Genomic DNA, 16,689 nt, shown 5'->3' on the forward strand with positions numbered 1-16,689 from the left:
ATAAGATTTTAATGGTAAACATGATTTTATAGTAATTTGTTGATGGTGAAATTTAAACCCAAGTCTCCCATATCATTACCTAAAGGCTTTATTAACTAAGTTATAGTTAGGATGTTCAAATGGATAATTACATCTACAATCTAACACCACATTCCTCTAAGTTTCATCGAAAAATTCATATAAAAAAAATAAGAATTTTTTTTTTAAAAATAATTTATTTTGATATTGATCCAAGATTTTGAAAATTGAATAGTTACCAAACTTTTACATAACTCCCAAACTTAAAATTGATATTCAAAAGTGAAAAATAATGTTTTTTCGGAAAAAAATTCAAAATATATAGAATTCTGTTCTCTACGACCCTGAAGCATCATATCACGTTTTTTTGATATCATAAAATGAAATCCTTACTAAGTTAGTAAGGCTAGTCGGACTCTTTAAAAAATAGACCATTTTAAACAAAACAGAATCGAAGAACATTGCCGTTAAGTTTTAAGTTGCACCAATCCAAATTTCTTAGATATGGCTTTCATTATGATAATGACGCGTGGCATTTATGATTAGAGTTTAGGGTACGAAGTATTCAATGGTCCGCGGAATATAACGTCATTGTCCCACCAGTAAAAAAACGGAAACGAAACAAAATCCACCAGTAGTACTCTCTCTCTCTCTCCGAAACTTTTCGGTACATCTTCGTTGCAATCTTTGATTTGATAAGATGTACAAGCTTAGTTGTCTACTTCAATGTTCTATTAAACCCTAATTCCCCCAAATCCCTTTAATTTCCACCTTCAAAATTCAGATTCACATTCTCAATAATCAAAATATCCATTTGAGACTCATATTCGATGGGATCACTCGCTCCAGGATTTCGATTTCACCCAACAGACGAAGAACTCGTTAGTTACTACCTCAAGAGACTGATCTGTGGAAAGCCCTTTCATGTCGATGCGATTTCCGTAATAGATATCTACAAATATGAGCCTTCGGATCTTCCAGGTCACTCATCATTTGATCATCTTCTTTGATCTGATTCTTTCTGTATTTTTGATGAATTTTTTGGTTAATTCTGTTTAGGTTTGTCGCGATTGAAGAGTAGAGACCTAGAATGGTACTTCTTTAGTCCCCTAGATAAGAAGTATGGTAGTGGGTTGAGGACGAACCGAGCTACGGATCAAGGGTACTGGAAGACGACCGGGAGGGACCGGCCGGTTCGAAGGGGAGATCGAACGGTTGGGATGAGGAAAACCCTTGTGTTTCACATTGGACGGCCTTCACGTGGGGAGCGGACTAATTGGGTGATGCACGAGTACAGAATCGTTGATGAAGAATTAGGGCAAGAAGGTTTTGCTTTGGTGAGTCAAAAGTTTATTTATGCTATTGGATTTAAATTCAGAGAAATATAAAATTGATTTAAATTGTTTGTTTATCTTATTTTTGTTGGGTTTCCTTTTGGTGGGAAGGATGCATTTGTGTTGTGTAGGGTTTTCAAGAAGAGCGGTTGCGGGCCGAAGAATGGGGAGCAGTATGGGGCGCCCTACGTTGAAGAGGAGTGGGATGTTAATGTGTTGGTTCCAGAAGGAGGAGTCAATGGAGATGCCGATTACAAGGTTGGCGTGGAAGAAGAACTTCAGAAGCTGAATGATGATGAAAAGGTTTTTTTTCTTTCCCGTATTTTTTATTCAATTTTATTTTCTAAGTTGTTCCTTTTGCAGTGGGATTAATGATTTTAGCGATTGAATGCAAAGGTTTTTCACTCCACTGTTAGCTTGAAACATAGCATATCTGTGACATATTTTATTATTTAAGACAAATTTCTTCAATCTATTAGAAAGCATTGGGATTTTACTTAAAGATGCTTCTCTGATGACTAATGGGAATCGGAGTTCTAGTTTCATGGATCTTTGCTACAAAATAGGCCAGTTCAAGTTATTTATCTTACTCATATATAAATGGATTAATATAACCAAGAATGGATAGAATGTTGCAAGAGTGGCATAATATACTAATTGGGTTGGAGAGTTCATTCTTCTCAAATTCACCTCCTTGCCCTAGATACTTTGGTTATTAAGATCTTAAGAGAGATTTGGAGTCCTTTAAAGTACAAATTTATTGAGTTAGGCACTTGTGTGGGTAATTTTTTGCTCCAAAAATTGGAACTTTAGAATTCTTTATGGTTTATGAACGCCATCTTTCATATCCAGCTTCATTATGACAAATAGTTTCTGATAGCAACAATAAGGAGGATGGTTTTACTGGCTGTGCTGGACTCCAGATGCATTCAGTTCAGTATTATTTTATATGCTTTTACTTATCTTTAGAGTTATTTGATTAATACATGTACCTATACAATATGCCTCCACAATCATTGAGTTTTTACTCCAGAAATTTCTTTATATCTGAAGAATTTTTATCTGTTTCCAGAATCTTGAGTTGGCAGATCCCTTTGTACATGGCCTTCCGGTGAGCTCTGATGGCCAACAGCCCATCATTGGTTTGGTAGAAAATGATGGTTTTCCAGAATTGCTTGATGAACAGCAGTTCTTTCAGATGGACCAGCCATCAATCCCAATTGAATATTTTGAACTGGATGATCTTTTGAATCCTTTGGATGCTGATTCCAATACCGTCGATCCGGTTGATGGGGAGCTGGCATGCTATGATACTCTTTCTCATGATCCATCAAGTGTAAATGGATCATTCCTAGAAATTAATGATTTAAACCCTGTCGATGCAGAGTCTTCAGGCTTTGAAATGCTTGATCACAATCCGGTTGATGGGGAGCTGGCATACTACGACGCTCTTTCTCATGATCCATCAGGTGTAAATGGATCATTCCTAGAAATTGATGATTTAAACCCTTTCAATGCAGAGTCTTCAGGCTTTGAAATGGTTGATCAGTACCTTGAATACTTTGATGCCACCGACAATTACTTGAACTATATGGTTAATGATTCTTCTATAGTTTCGAAGGATGAAGATCCTATTTTGAACCAATCAGCCCTCACCAAGGAGGTAATAATATTCTATCGAAGTTTTCAAGTGCCTTGCATATATCTCTTGCAATCTATAATTGCTACTCATCTTTAACATGTCACTCTATTGTAGCAGAGGACTAGAGGAAACGAACAAGCATACCTGGAACCCCCAGAGCCTTCAAAAACACATGGTGACAAAGGTGCATCCTCTTCAATGCAAAAGACACAGACCCCAAAGGTTGCACCAGGTATAGGTTCTGTTTTAGAAAGAATAATTTTCGCAAACGCACCTATAGTAGGCATTTGTGCCGTCAAAAGGGGAATAAAAAGATGAGCGATTCTGTCTCCTTACTTGAAAATTGTGCATCCAAATTTGGGATTTTGTATTAATAGTAGTGAAATATTATTTTCCTTGCCGTTTTACCTCATTCAATATCATTTTGTGTCTAATTTTTATGGTGCAGATGTCCAACACGGTGAGGGTTGGGGTACTACACTTGCCAAACAGGCCAGTGTCATATTAGGGTCCATTTCTGCTCCTCCCGCATTTGCTGCAGAGTTCCCTACAAAGGAGTCAACCTTCGGACAGAACTCGACCACACACTCATCCAGTTCAATCCATGTTACCTCCGGGATGATCCACATAAGTGGCGTGACAGTAAATGGCGATGGAAAGAGCTGGTTCTTTGAGAAGAGTGAAGATGCTGATTTCCTCCTTCCCTATGACATGAAAAGGGATGATGTGATGACTGTTGAACGCCTGATGAGTAATTCAACTGAACCAATGTCTAACATCTCATTAAGCAAGGCAGGAACAGTGATGGTGCGGAGCGGATTCTATTGTATCTTCCTCTGGGTTCTGATTCTTTCAGTGAGCTACAAAATTGGAAGCTACATTTATTCTGGGTAATTCAATAATTATTGGAGGGTCCGTTATACTACACAGGAGTATTTATCCCAAATACTCGAAACGGTGTTTTGGGTAGGAAAATGATTGCTGATTTGATGGATAAGGAAATCTTAGACTAACACTTGGTTCTTTTTTCTTGTTACTTGTATTTATGAATAATCTGAAATTACAATGTTGCAGCCTAACTTTCATGCTTGTATATTTTTGGGGTGCATGCTGTCTTTGCAAGACACCTTGAGAAGAATTCTTCCCCCCTAATATATTTGTCTAAATGATCTTAAGTTATAGGTGCCATCATGTTTAGTTGCTATAGGTACCAGTCAAGTGGCTTCTTGACTGGTGTGACTTGACATGTTTGGAGATCAGATGGATCAGATTGATGCTTTCTTGGAGCTTAGTATAACTGTGATCTGTTTTTTTTTTTTTTTTTTTGGACTAACGTCGAGGCCTCTTTATATGATAAGATATGTTTGGATGATCTGGGCATGTATGGCAATACTTGAGCATGTATTGGTTTATGTGCTGACAAAGGGGTGAAGAGTTGTCAACCAGCATAAGATTGAGTTTGGGTACTTCCAACTTAAAACGTCTCCAAATATTAGCTTAGCATGCCAAAAACTTGTTACTTCATTATAAGGATAAAAAGTTCTTACCTTGGCTTAACTAAACTGCTGGCCTTGAGGTCCCAATATAGGCCAAAGCTTGTAAGAAACCGTAATCCATAGTTCACTGTTTAAAACCGCCCAGAACTCTTGTTTATGCAGTGGTGGTGGTTATAGCCTGGTTTGGTTTTACAGGCTGTAACAATGGAGTCTGACTTTGAAGTGAGCATCCCCTTTCAAAATTTGAAGGAACCGTTCTTGTTACAAGACACGTGGCATTTTGAATTTATTTCATGCCCCTACATTTCTGCAGAAATTTGAAATAACTCCTTCAAAATGCTACAAGTAATACAATGGAGAGGGCTCCTTAAAATTTTTGAAACAGGGCTGCCCGCTTCAAAGTTTTTTCCATAATAATGGGTTGTCAATGATATCTGGACTCGTCAAACATTGTCAACCATTTGAAAGTTGATTTGAGTAAGGTTTAGGAACATATGGGTCAGATAATAATACTTATGGACGACTGGCCGAGGAGGACAGCACGACTGAGTATGCAAGTGGGATAGGTGAAGTAGCATGTTTAGCATGGCGGCGGAGACTAACGATGGAGATGAATGATCATTAATCTAACCTAAATAGGAAGGGTTGTTAGTGCCTTGGTTGACTGTCTTGCCTAACAGATTGATTTTGCTCCCTAGTAGGCAGCATCCAACCACCTGTCATTTATATGTGTGTTTAAAATTCACATTATGTATCAAAATTTGGTATAAAGACATCCCAAAATGTCATCACACCTTAGCTAATGTAACTAAACTCTAGACTGATAATTGATTTCTAGATGTTGGTTTAAAAATCCCAAATGTAATGGCTAGAAATCATTAACCGAAGTGCTTCCATAGGATGTACTTCTCTTTGTATCATTTCTATTAGACTTGCAATTGTGAGATTGGACCCTAGGGTGAATGTTAAAAATATTAATTAATGATCATTCATCTCCGTTGCTAGTCTCCTGCACAACATTTGATACAAAACTGCTTTTGTCGACTTTTTTTGATAAAAATATTAAGGGTCTTGTTAACATGTGCCCTTAGGGCACATGTTAAAGTCCAATAAATACACTTTGGAAATTGGTATCTGAGTGCTCGCCTGATGATTAATCACTTTTGAGGGTCCAGGACTGGGAATCTTGGCCCCAAAACACTTGAAAGCCATGCTGTTAGGTCCACTTGGGGGCAAAAATTCATAATGTTAATGGGACTGAAGAATGTCTTTGCCAAAGCTTTGAAAGGGTGTTTTTATTAATGTAAGAAAAAGCTCATTTTATCTTCATTTAGCTAAGAACATTCTATGAATTGAGAAGAGCTGATATTTTAACTTATTAGCTATACAAATCCTGAAGCAGTAGATATCCCATCTTCCAACTGAAATCTCCTACAAGACTTCCATAGCCATACTTGAAAGACTGGAAGAGTGGCCCTTGGCCTTACATTTGATGTCCAGAGGCCTTTAACTTTGCTAAGAATTTGAAGGGAATACCTTCTGAATGAATTCCAAGAAACGGCGAGAGTAGAACATAGGGTTGACTGCCGAGATGGATACCGAATCAAATTGAAGGGATTTATAAGCATGTTCAATCTTCTTACTCATGTTGTACTCCTGCAATATGTCAATGATACCCACGTAGAGAACAACGTCATATACTTTGTGGAACAATTGTGTTTTATCTTCCCTCGGAATATGCTCTGCTCTTGCAGGCATGTTTACTCCAAGCTGGATCTGGAGCCTGCTTCAAAAGATATATGGCTCAATAAATTTCTAAGAAGGCATACAAACAAGACATTTAAATTCAAAGACTAAAATTCTTTAGAATTTATTATATAAACAAGCATTTATTATTCAAAAGATCAACATACCCTTGTCTTTTTCACTAAAAGATAAGATGGACAGGGGTATTATTGGAAAGTGAATGTGGTGGAAAATGCTAACGTCCCCATGAAGTCTTGAACGTGTGTATATATATATATATATGTATGTATAGTATAGTAGAGGCCAACAACAATGCCGAACTTAGGATCAATTCAACATCTCGCAACCGTAAGCTTGGCACCTTTGGTTGAAGGCGTTATACGATATCCGAACAGGACAATAAATGTTTAACATTGCTGTATTGAAGGCTAACAAATTCAAGACCCACTATAAAGCATTAAAAGAGCATACCTTGCTGTACCGAGGAGGAGATCCACATCAACTTCATCATAGCCAGCAGCTGAAGAACGCAACCGGCTACCTCTGATGTGAGAACCCATTACAGCGCTATTATCATTGGCTCCACTTGGTACCAAAACAATTCCATGTGGGTAGTTGAGAATATCGTCCTCGTGGGCATCTGGATTGGATGATCATGATTCAAAATTAGAAATCAGTTTTGAGTACCAATGGACATGAGAAGTAGACTTTTTAACTGTAAGGTTTCCAACATTTCTCAGAAACATGTGTTTTCTACCAATATTTTTTAAGTGCATTATTGGAATACAAAGATAAGTGCAAAACTCATATATTTTAACAAAAGTTGCAGGCGTTTTCTTCATTCTTGTCTTTCCTATCCCTTTGTAGTTTGTACTCCATGTGATATTTAAAAGAATTGTACCTAAAATAATTCCATAGCAGATCCATCCATTTTGTTCAGTAATTACTATCTTTTTTTTTTTTCCTCATACTTTTCCCTATTTTACATCTTTTAATCCTTGAAGAAATCTAACACTCAAATTCTTGATACTTGCTTCTGTTTTTATCCAACTTAACCATGCAGGAATAATTTCATATGCATTTACTGTTAATATGATTGATTGTAAGGCATACCTTCTTCACAAATTCCCAATCCATCGGCTGTTATGCTTTGATGCTGAGATATTAGGGATCGCAAACGCTTAGGGGCTTGAAAATGCACGCCCAACAAAAGGCTGTAATCCATTATGCATTGTGTTTCCAAAAATCTACTATCGATCTCAATCTGCCTGCACAACATAGATAAATGAGATTGTGCATCCTTTGAACGATGACCAATCTATGTATTGCTGATGTTCAACATCAATGCTATCAGCATAAGAAGGATTGAAAATATAGCTTATATCCAGCTGATTCGTCAAACATGTTCATTGAATCAACTCCTGGGTTAGCCACCTAGCTGACTCCCCCCCTAAAGTAGCGCTACACATTGAATTGGACAGAACAGTTATTTGTTTCACCTGTACCCTTTTACTCGTGGAAAATATTTTTTTGATGGATATACGATTTATTACAAAAAGAACTGAAAGAAAGGAGATATAAGGGACCTACCTATTGCAGAACAAAAGAAAAGCCAACCAAAACAACAACCAAGAGAACAGAGCCCACAAATAAAAACATAGAATTCATCTAAGGATTTGCACCAATAGAAAATGAGGTTTAAAATTCTACTAACGACCTGAAGTATGGCATGCTTATTCCAACAAAAATGACTATTACTATCCTTCCAGATGTGCCAACAAACAACAAACGGAACCAAAATCATGTTGGAAAAAGATCCCTTTCCTGCATGAATGTTGGTCTCACAAAAAGGGCTTACATGAATTTCTTGGATGGAGAAATAGTTCATAAGGATCGTGTGTGCATGGGTGTGTGCGAAAATTTGCTTCTTGAGATATTTAATAGAACTATTATTTTTTAGTGGTCCTTGTGCTCAAATCTTGCTAACCTTTTGCATCTCTAACAGAGTAGAGTAAAAGTACCATGCAAACAGTTTGGTTTATTGTTAATTTTTATGTGTCTTTGAACCAAAGACATGCTTTTATATTTTTCTTGAGTCTCGGTGATCCAGAATAAGGGCAGATTTTGTTTTAACTAATATAGGTAAAAAAAGGTGAAACAACATTAATGAGATAAAAGGAGATTGTGGCTATCAGTAGCCCATACTATCAATGCTATGTGACACTGCCTGACTTGTCAGGTGATCCTCCAAACACCAATTAACCTATTACATGCCCATCAAAGAATAACGTAATGTAGCCTACGAAATGTCATTGAATTGAAATAGGAATTAGTAAAAAGTATCCTTACGTTAATAGAGCCTCCCGCCAAGAAGGCTCCAAATAAAAGCAGTAGTTTAGATCCAAATCTTTAAGGGTTGTATTCTCATCAATTTCAACCTTGTCTGCAGAACGCCCCAGGGAGGAACCTTTCAAATCAAATCTACGATGAATCCTCAATTCTGTGCAGAACATATTGCCCATTACTACGAAGCGAAACTGCAAAATCAGAATCAGTTTACAAAGATTACCTTTTTTGTAAAAGCACCCTAACATCTCTGAAATTTAGATTTTAGAGAGACGTATAAATGTAAAAGAGAAACAAACAACAAACTGTCTGATATAAAATAAACACGCGGCTTGAAATTGTGATTCATTGTATTATTACCTTTTGACCGCTTGAAGGTTTAATCCTGTGAAGACCAAAAAATTTAGTTATGAGTGTATTCTCGTATGTATGCACATGATGGTGATAGTTTGGAAGCATCCGCAGAAGAACCTACACATGTAGAACCTTGGTCAGTAGAAGGCTGGCTTATTTTCTCCTTTTGAGATGAGTTAAAATTTGAATGTCTGTGCAGTTCAAACTTTGGCTGCCAGTGTATGGGACGGATGGAAATATATTAAGTTCAAACAGAGATAACATGCACCTTCACTTCAGACTTTCGGAGGGTCTTAATCATGAATCGATCATCTTGAGACAGGAAAAAAACACTGCCACTCTTCCCAGGGGAAGAAAGTTCCCTAAGAGCATCATTTCCACAAATGGAAATCATGTAGTCTGCAGCATCAATCTTGAACATCTCTCTCAAATTTCTGAAAGGAGTGTACCACCATTTTCAGTAGATGATCTTACGTGAAAAGATAAAAATTTCATTAACCTAAGTTTGTAAATAGAAGACATTTCTGATGCTATCTTAACCAATGTACACCACCAAAGAAAAACAAACTCTGGTAAGAAGAATATCTATTAAGTTTTCAGGCTCATTTTCTTAAAATAGCTCATTCATTGCATATTGAAGAGAAAAAGCTGGTATACAGAAGCAGAGCAACTTGGTATCTGGTAAAGGTAGCACAGTTCAGCTTGATATACATAAGCAATAAGCAAGTGAAAAAAGGGCTCTGCAGCTTATGCATTAGGTTTAGAGATTTGCCGAAACATTTGACATAAAAACTTCCAAGGTGTCAAATTAATGGATGATACGAACAGGATCTATGTACTTGATCTCAAATTGCTGTAACCAATCTGTGTGCAAAATTTGTTAGCCTAACCAAGAAAAGACTACCACGGCTTTATTTTTATTTTTTTGAAAAGTATAATATATTGCAACGAAGAGAACAAAATACAAGGAGGCCGAGGAAGCCTCACAAAGCAAAAGAAAGAAAAGAACTAAACAACATCACTGGATACATAACAAAGGCCATCTAAAAACAAAATCAGCAAAAGAATTTCCCGCGAACTCAATGTTTTGCTTAGACCAAAGGTATAATAATCCCAAGATTTCCAAGAACCCTGCCTGTGAGCTTCTAATCTTGTCATTGAACACCCTGTTATTTCTCTCGTTCCAAATCCCCCAAGCAATAGCCGAAGGGAGCATAGTCCACAGGTAACGTTTTTTGGTGTGAAAGACATTACTGGTCCACTCATCCAACAATGAGGAAAACTTACGAGGAAGGACCCAATCAATACCAAATAAACCAAGGAACTTTGACCATATATTATAGGAAAATGAGCAATGAATTAAAATATGATCAATAGATTCCCCTTCCGACAAACAAAAAGGACACTACCACGGCTTTATTTAAATACGCCATAGTAACAATAGTTATTCATTAATTATGCCTTGATAAGAATGCTATATATTGGTGGGTGGGACTTGGGAGGAGAAAAAGAGTTATAAACAGGAGTCCTGCTAAAAATCCCTACGAGAACTGAAGGATATGAACTAATAAATTCCCTTGATACAATAAGCTCATAAGCATGGATCAAAACTGTAACTCATCAACAAAAAGACTTTTTTTTTTAATACAATTATCACAGTTAAAAGAGAACTGCAAACCTGAAAACCATTGGGCAGTAATCTTTCCACTTAAAATCTTCTGATTGGTGAGAGGGTGTCAATTTGGATCCTTCTTTAGGAAAATCCATCCAAAAGCTTGCTCGGGGACCAAAGTCTGATGTCCGAACTTCTCTTCTCTGTATTGGCGTTATTTTCCCCACAGTGTACCTACCATGTACTAATATATATTCAAAATAAAAAAATCTAAGAAAAACATGACATCGGGGATTGCATGTATCAAGAGATATTTTGTCTGCTGATAGTAATGAAATATATGTATTCTGCAAGCCTAAAATATACAATATCAATGGAAGGGAAATCATGACTCCAAAGGGAACATAACCAAATCGAACAAGATAACAACTGAATAAAGAAAATAAGCACTTAAGAAGTGATTTTCTTTTGATAGAGAGAAACCTCTAGAGATACTTTTACAGAGGGACATCATATAATTTACTTATATTTCTTGTGGTACCCCAACCAAGTGGACCTTCATATTGAATATCAGTTCAGCCAAGATGACAGGGTGACATATAACATATGACTATTATAGTGGTGTTCTTTGATTTGTTTTGATGTCTGCTCACTTCAGAGGGTTTTTTTTTTTTTTTCAGGACTGTTGTCCAAAAGTTGTTTCAAGTCTATGATGTTCTGACTTCTGAGAACCATGCTACAGTAATCACTACCGTCAAACAGAAGCAATGTTGCATTGATACTGTTACATGTGTAACATATGTACGGAGTGCCAGATTTGGCATACCCTGAAAAGAGGCTTTGAGGATTCATAAATACACTTTTTTTTTGGCTAGGCAAGCAACGGGTGGTTGGTAGTTAACATAAAAGTGGGCTCATTGAGACTTGAACCTAGGTTGTGGGATCAACACTCCACACCTTTACCAACTAAGCTAAGTTGGCACCTTCAGAAATGCACTTTAAATAATGTAAATCTTTATATCTTGCAAGAGGGAACAAACAAGTAGAAATTCAGAAGTATTGAAAAGAATCTGGGGCATGTCGGAGTCCATCACATTTCTGACACATACTTCTTCCATTTAGGAGGACCCATGCAACATAGCAGAAGCAAGATTTATTTAGAATCATCTAAATCTGCGAATACGTATATGGGTGGAAACTTGAACAATGGTGATGTTAGTGTTGACGACCATTTACCCCAAAAGACCAATCTGATGGAGAAGGCGCAACTATGAATACAAGAGGGTCACGGGTCGAACTGGAGCACGATACGTGAGCACGAGACACTAAGGAGAGGAGGCGGATAACACAACACTCAACAATTAGTTGTAGGATTAATTGAACATGATCCAAGTTATAAAAATTGAAATGCAAAAGAGTTATGTTTTGGTTAATACGCGCAACAGGCATTACGGGTCAATCCCCGAAAGAAATATCACTAGGAGTATTTTTTTAACCAAGAATATGTACATGTATATATAAAGATATATGTGATGCAAGGTAAACCAGTTACAATTATCATTACATGTAAGAGACTACAACATGTATTGAGAACAGTAGTTTGTGAGAGCCCAGAAAATAACTCACTTTTAAGTTATGTGGTGATCCAAAAATAAAATCAGTAAGAAAATGTGCAACAAATTGTCCTAAGATGCAGATAATAAATAAGTATAGATGTGTCAAAAAGGAGAAACTGGAAGCAGTTTGGGCAAGGGAAGTATGTGGAGAAATGCACTAATATGTAAAAATTGAAGGAGAATATTACCTGATTCCAAGCTGTAAACTAAGCATTAGATCATAGCTTCTGTGACCTTTAATGATTGTTTCTCCTGGCCTTTTGACCTCCTTCGAAAGTTTCTTCTGTCGCTTTCTATCTTTTGTGGACAATGAAGAAAAATTATTGTTTAGCGCAAGCTCACTAATAAGAATACCTTGCACATATTCTCGTTCAAGGGTTGGAACATTAATGCTAGTCTCTTTTACATCACTTTCTAAAATAGCTTCTCCTGAACTCGAAGTCAAATCATATCCAATTATTTTTTCAAAAGAGACCTCAAGACTCCAACGCCTTTCCAATGAGACATTTTTGAATTGAGATTGGTCCAAATTTAGCAGATTTCCTCTGGAGAGCATATCAGACTCATCAAACTTGAAATTTCCCATATCTACTGTAGAAGCATGATGAATGTGCAAACCATTGTTCTGCTTTTTCAGATATGGCAACAGCCCTCGCTTTCTCAAAGCATTAACGTAAAGTTCCTGTACAACTGGAAACTTGCTTCCATTTGGATAAAAAGCACCCTTTCCATCCTTCAAGCCCCTTGTCCAAGTTCCAACATAGAAGCCACCATCATTCCAGGTATAGACACCAAATCCATGAATCATGCCATCGAACCAACTTCCTTCAAATACGTCCCCATTTGTCCAAAAAAGAGTTCCTTTCCCAGACATTTTACCTCCTTTCATGTTTCCCACATAAACATTTCCATTAGCCCATACATACTTTCCAGGCCCTTCTATAGTACCTTGAATCCAAGAACCTTCAAAGACATCTCCATTAGGATAAGTTTGACATCCCAACCCATTTTTGAGATTCAACCTCCAATGTCCCTTGTAGGTGATTTTATCAGGTCCAATATATATTCCTGTACCATGCATATAACCACCTGAAAATTCACCCTCATAGACAGATCCTGAAGGCCATTGAATCGTACCATACCCGTGCTTCATCCCTCTTCTCCACTCACCATCATATATGGAGAAATCTGACCATACATACTTCCCTGAACCCTCAGGCATATTAAACAACAATGAACCTGAATATGAATCCCCATTGTGAAGCAAAAGCTCAGAGACTCCAAAGCTAGTGGGTTCAAGAGATGGTTGAGAAACTTGTCCATTAGTTAATATTAGAGGTTGATCTTTTTCATTGAAGGAAATGGCATCAAGAGATCTAGTTCTTTCAGCACAAGAAAGTACTCCTTCCATATCACCACCAAGGGCCACAGGGAAAGACATGCATAATGGCCCGAAGGATTCAGTCCTTTAGTGGATGATAAACTCTCAGAATTAACATAAGGTAATAGACATTATTAAAACACTTCACATGGACACGGTAAAACTCCCCAGAACCTTCTCATTCTTTGTTCTGCCAATAAAAGGAAATTAAGAAAAAATATAAACAATAGGGATATTTCCCTTTGAAATCCAACTAATGAAAATACTATTAACCACAAGAAATGAATGGGAATACCAGTGGAAATTTAATCACAAAAGAATTTTACAAAAATATTATAAAAGAAACTTGATAGACAACAATAGGACCAAGTCATACTCAACCACCTATCCTTCTGAGTGGAGTGTTGTTCTACATATTCCAAGCTGAAATGCACTACTGATTCAACAGTACTTCATCACCCGGAGATATAATTTGAATAATGAGATCATCTCAGCCAACAATATGACCAAGAAAACTCGAACCTAATTGTTTTTATCTCACTCAAATACACAGTATCTTACCATTTGGGCCTCACCCAAATCGTCAAAATGGCAAGTTAAGGTACATGATTGCAAGTAATTGACCAGCTATACATCACTAATAACTTACCCTATAAGACCAACTTAGAATTTCTTATTACCTGATTACATACATAGTCTTAATTCATTTATCATACATATACATCCCACCAATACAATTTTCATAAAGCATAACCATCATCATAAAAAAGAGAAGAAATAAACAGCATGAAAACAAATAAATCCATATATAAATATATAATCATAAACAATATGTGAATGACTGAACGGCAAATCGCCAACTCGAATAGACGAAGTATGAAGGAGTAAGAAAATCACAAGTACACAGTGCCACTGAAATTTGTCACACCAAGAAAAACTACATTTTTCCGGATGGTTCCTCTAACAAACAAAAGCGAGGATTTCGTCACTTATATTTTAAAAATTACATTTTTTTTTCGACAATCTCCATCTCAAAAGAGATTTTAAGAGACTATGTAGCTCGAATTCAACATTCTTCAGAGCATAAACACCCAATTTTTAACAATAAGTCTACTTCAATTATTTAATCCTTTTATTGGTCCTACTAAATCTCAGAATTAAAAAAAAAAAAAACACCATTTTTGACTAATCTAGTGTTCTAAAGATACAGAAGAATCAAATCAAACCAGAATTACAAACTCTGATATAAGAATTTTACTGATAAATTCTTCAGGTTTCTCTTCTTTCTAACTAGATTGATAATCGAAGAACAACAGAGGAGAGAGAAAGAGAACCTTGAGTGAAGAGTGAGAGGAGGCCAGAGCCAAATACCAGCAAGAACAAACTAGCAGGATTGTAGTTGTTGTTAGTGGTAGCGTTGGGTTTTAACGATGGATTTTGAAAGAGATATTCTATTGGAAAACCAAATTTTACTTACAACACACCACTCCTTTTTAAATTACATTGTTGTATGTGAATGTCTATACATATATATTTGTGTGTTATGGGTAAATAGTTGATGTGTTAATAGAATCTCTCTTAGATATACTAACACACGCGCTAACGCGCGTTGTGATTGGGCGAAACCTAGAGAGAGAGTTAAAACCACCGTTAAAACGTTTCTCACACGTACGAGAGCATCTTAGAACTGACTGTTTGACCTTAGTTGACTAAGATGTTTTGCTTCTTTGTGGTTCCCACGATACCATTTGACAAGACTTTGAAACCATCTCAGTGAAATCTGTGTTTTTTCTTCTTATCTCAGCCGTATGTTTGATAGAGAGGCGTCAAACGAGGTTGATGCTATGGTTGCATCTATTCCAAGAAGAATCTTCGGAGGAGGGTGCATAGTACATAAAGAAAGTTTCTATTTTACTAATGCCACACCAATTCCTATGTAAATTACCAACGGATTGCATAATTAATTGCATGCTATTTTAACAAAACAAACTCTTATATTATATTATATAAAAAGCTATTAATCATCATTTGAAATTTGCTGTCTAGTTGTTGGAAATGGATCTGAGGACTCAGGTGGGTCCATAGCTAATTACAGGATCAATCGACGGTTTTGATCATCCAATCATTGATTCTTTTATTATGGACAGCTGTGTCAACAGCCTAATAAGATAACAACATCTAATCAATGTGGGACATACTACTGACAACGTGTGGCCATCTGCCCGTTAGACAGCCATAGTCTGTGCCATGGTCAATGAACCTAGATCCGGGGGGAGGGGTGGGGCGGAATGCCACGTGGCACATTATCCTTGGCTCAGTGAAAATCAGCTGTGAAGTAGGGGCGGAAGGCCACGTGGCACATTATCCTTGGCTCAGTGAAATCAGCTGTGAAGTATGGAACTTCATGCAGAGATTCTGAATCGGAAAAAGTTTTGCTCCACCACTCTTAAAAATGTTTGATCAACCAATTCCCTACAAAATGCCACGTGGCTCTTTTTTTGTTTGTTTGTTTTTGGAGGCATGATGTGCCATGAGTGTTTAGCTCATCCAAGGCCAAGCCCCCACATAATAAAAGATTCCCCAAAATAAGCATTTTTAGCTTTAATTTCTAAAAAGTGTGTATATGTTTTAAAGTGCAATCAAGGTATAAAGTTAAGTTTAATCCTTCAAGACAAGTTAACTGGTGGTTTCTTGATTCTCCTTCCAAAACCAAAGTCAAGGATCATTGGAGGAAATACTTTGCTTCATAATTCAAATAGTTGACAAAGAAAGATGCACTAAAGGGTTAGTTTAGTCATTCTTCATTACTCCAGGTAAAAGTCAAGGGAAGCAAGTCAAATTAGCTTAATAATTAAGGGAGGTATGTTAAAAAAAAAATTAAGAACTTTTTATATTCCTTACCCTAATAATCCAATTGGAAATTTTTTACATATAGAATTTTGGCCCTAAATTTGGTAAGTGATTCCAAAAGGGGTAAGTGTCAAGTTGCAAAAGTGATTCACAATTGGTGGTCAAGTTGCAAGGGGCATCCAAGCTAAAATGGACTTTGATTTCTTTATGAATCATTTTTCCATTTTTAAGGAAACCATCAAAAAGACTTTGGAGGCATATAAAAAGGTAGAGAAATAAGATGCTGAGTGGGAG

At 36.7% G+C, this 16,689-nt stretch overlaps 2 protein-coding genes across 3 annotated transcripts; one reads left to right on the plus strand and one right to left on the minus strand.

The window, feature by feature from the left end:
• The first annotated feature begins 620 nt into the window (after positions 1-620).
• Positions 621-4,169, plus strand: LOC147385875 (NAC domain-containing protein 53-like). The gene is made up of 6 exons (XM_086422148.1): positions 621-999; positions 1,078-1,355; positions 1,464-1,655; positions 2,425-3,015; positions 3,112-3,226; positions 3,443-4,169. The coding sequence occupies exons 1-6, from the start codon at positions 849-851 to the stop codon at positions 3,886-3,888; spliced, it is 1,773 nt and encodes a 590-aa protein (XP_086278274.1). The 5' UTR covers positions 621-848; the 3' UTR covers positions 3,889-4,169.
• Positions 4,170-5,736: 1,567 nt separating this feature from the next.
• Positions 5,737-15,026, minus strand: LOC147385876 (phosphatidylinositol 4-phosphate 5-kinase 9-like). Of its 2 annotated transcripts, none has more exons than XM_086422146.1 (9): positions 14,880-15,026; positions 12,353-13,735; positions 10,615-10,782; positions 9,205-9,370; positions 8,943-9,053; positions 8,586-8,773; positions 7,350-7,504; positions 6,708-6,876; positions 5,737-6,276 (listed from the first exon to the last, which is right to left on the minus strand). In XM_086422146.1, exons 2-9 carry the CDS (start codon positions 13,603-13,605, stop codon positions 6,006-6,008), a joined length of 2,481 nt encoding a protein of 826 aa, XP_086278272.1. In that variant the 5' UTR covers positions 13,606-13,735; positions 14,880-15,026; the 3' UTR covers positions 5,737-6,005. The 2 variants fall into 2 exon arrangements, with proteins under 2 accessions (XP_086278272.1, XP_086278273.1); XM_086422147.1 differs by having other exon boundaries at positions 5,738-6,273.
• Between the last annotated feature and the right edge of the window lie 1,663 nt (positions 15,027-16,689).

This window comes from Akebia trifoliata, chromosome 14 (genome assembly GCF_017979445.1).
Source record: "Akebia trifoliata isolate Shusen 1 chromosome 14, ASM1797944v1, whole genome shotgun sequence".
Lineage (NCBI taxonomy): Eukaryota > Viridiplantae > Streptophyta > Magnoliopsida > Ranunculales > Lardizabalaceae > Akebia > Akebia trifoliata.

What these genes read in the sequence shown, in the direction of transcription:
- LOC147385875 (XM_086422148.1), top strand. Translation starts at nt 849, where the DNA reads ATGGGATCACTCGCTCCAGGATTTCGATTTCACCCAACAGACGAAGAA. An exon ending in AGCTGAATGATGATGAAAAG is followed by an intron (nt 1,656 to 2,424) that starts GTTTTTTTTCTT and finishes ATCTGTTTCCAG; the next exon opens with AATCTTGAGTTGGCAGATCC. An exon ending in GACCCCAAAGGTTGCACCAG is followed by an intron (nt 3,227 to 3,442) that starts GTATAGGTTCTG and finishes TTTATGGTGCAG; the next exon opens with ATGTCCAACACGGTGAGGGT.
- LOC147385876 (XM_086422146.1), bottom strand. Translation starts at nt 13,605, where the DNA reads ATGTCTTTCCCTGTGGCCCTTGGTGGTGATATGGAAGGAGTACTTTCT. An exon ending in TCCGAAAGTCTGAAGTGAAG is followed by an intron (nt 9,054 to 9,204) that starts GTGCATGTTATC and finishes CTACATGTGTAG; the next exon opens with GTTCTTCTGCGGATGCTTCC. An exon ending in CTCCTCCTCGGTACAGCAAG is followed by an intron (nt 6,277 to 6,707) that starts GTATGCTCTTTT and finishes TATCTTTTGAAG; the next exon opens with CAGGCTCCAGATCCAGCTTG.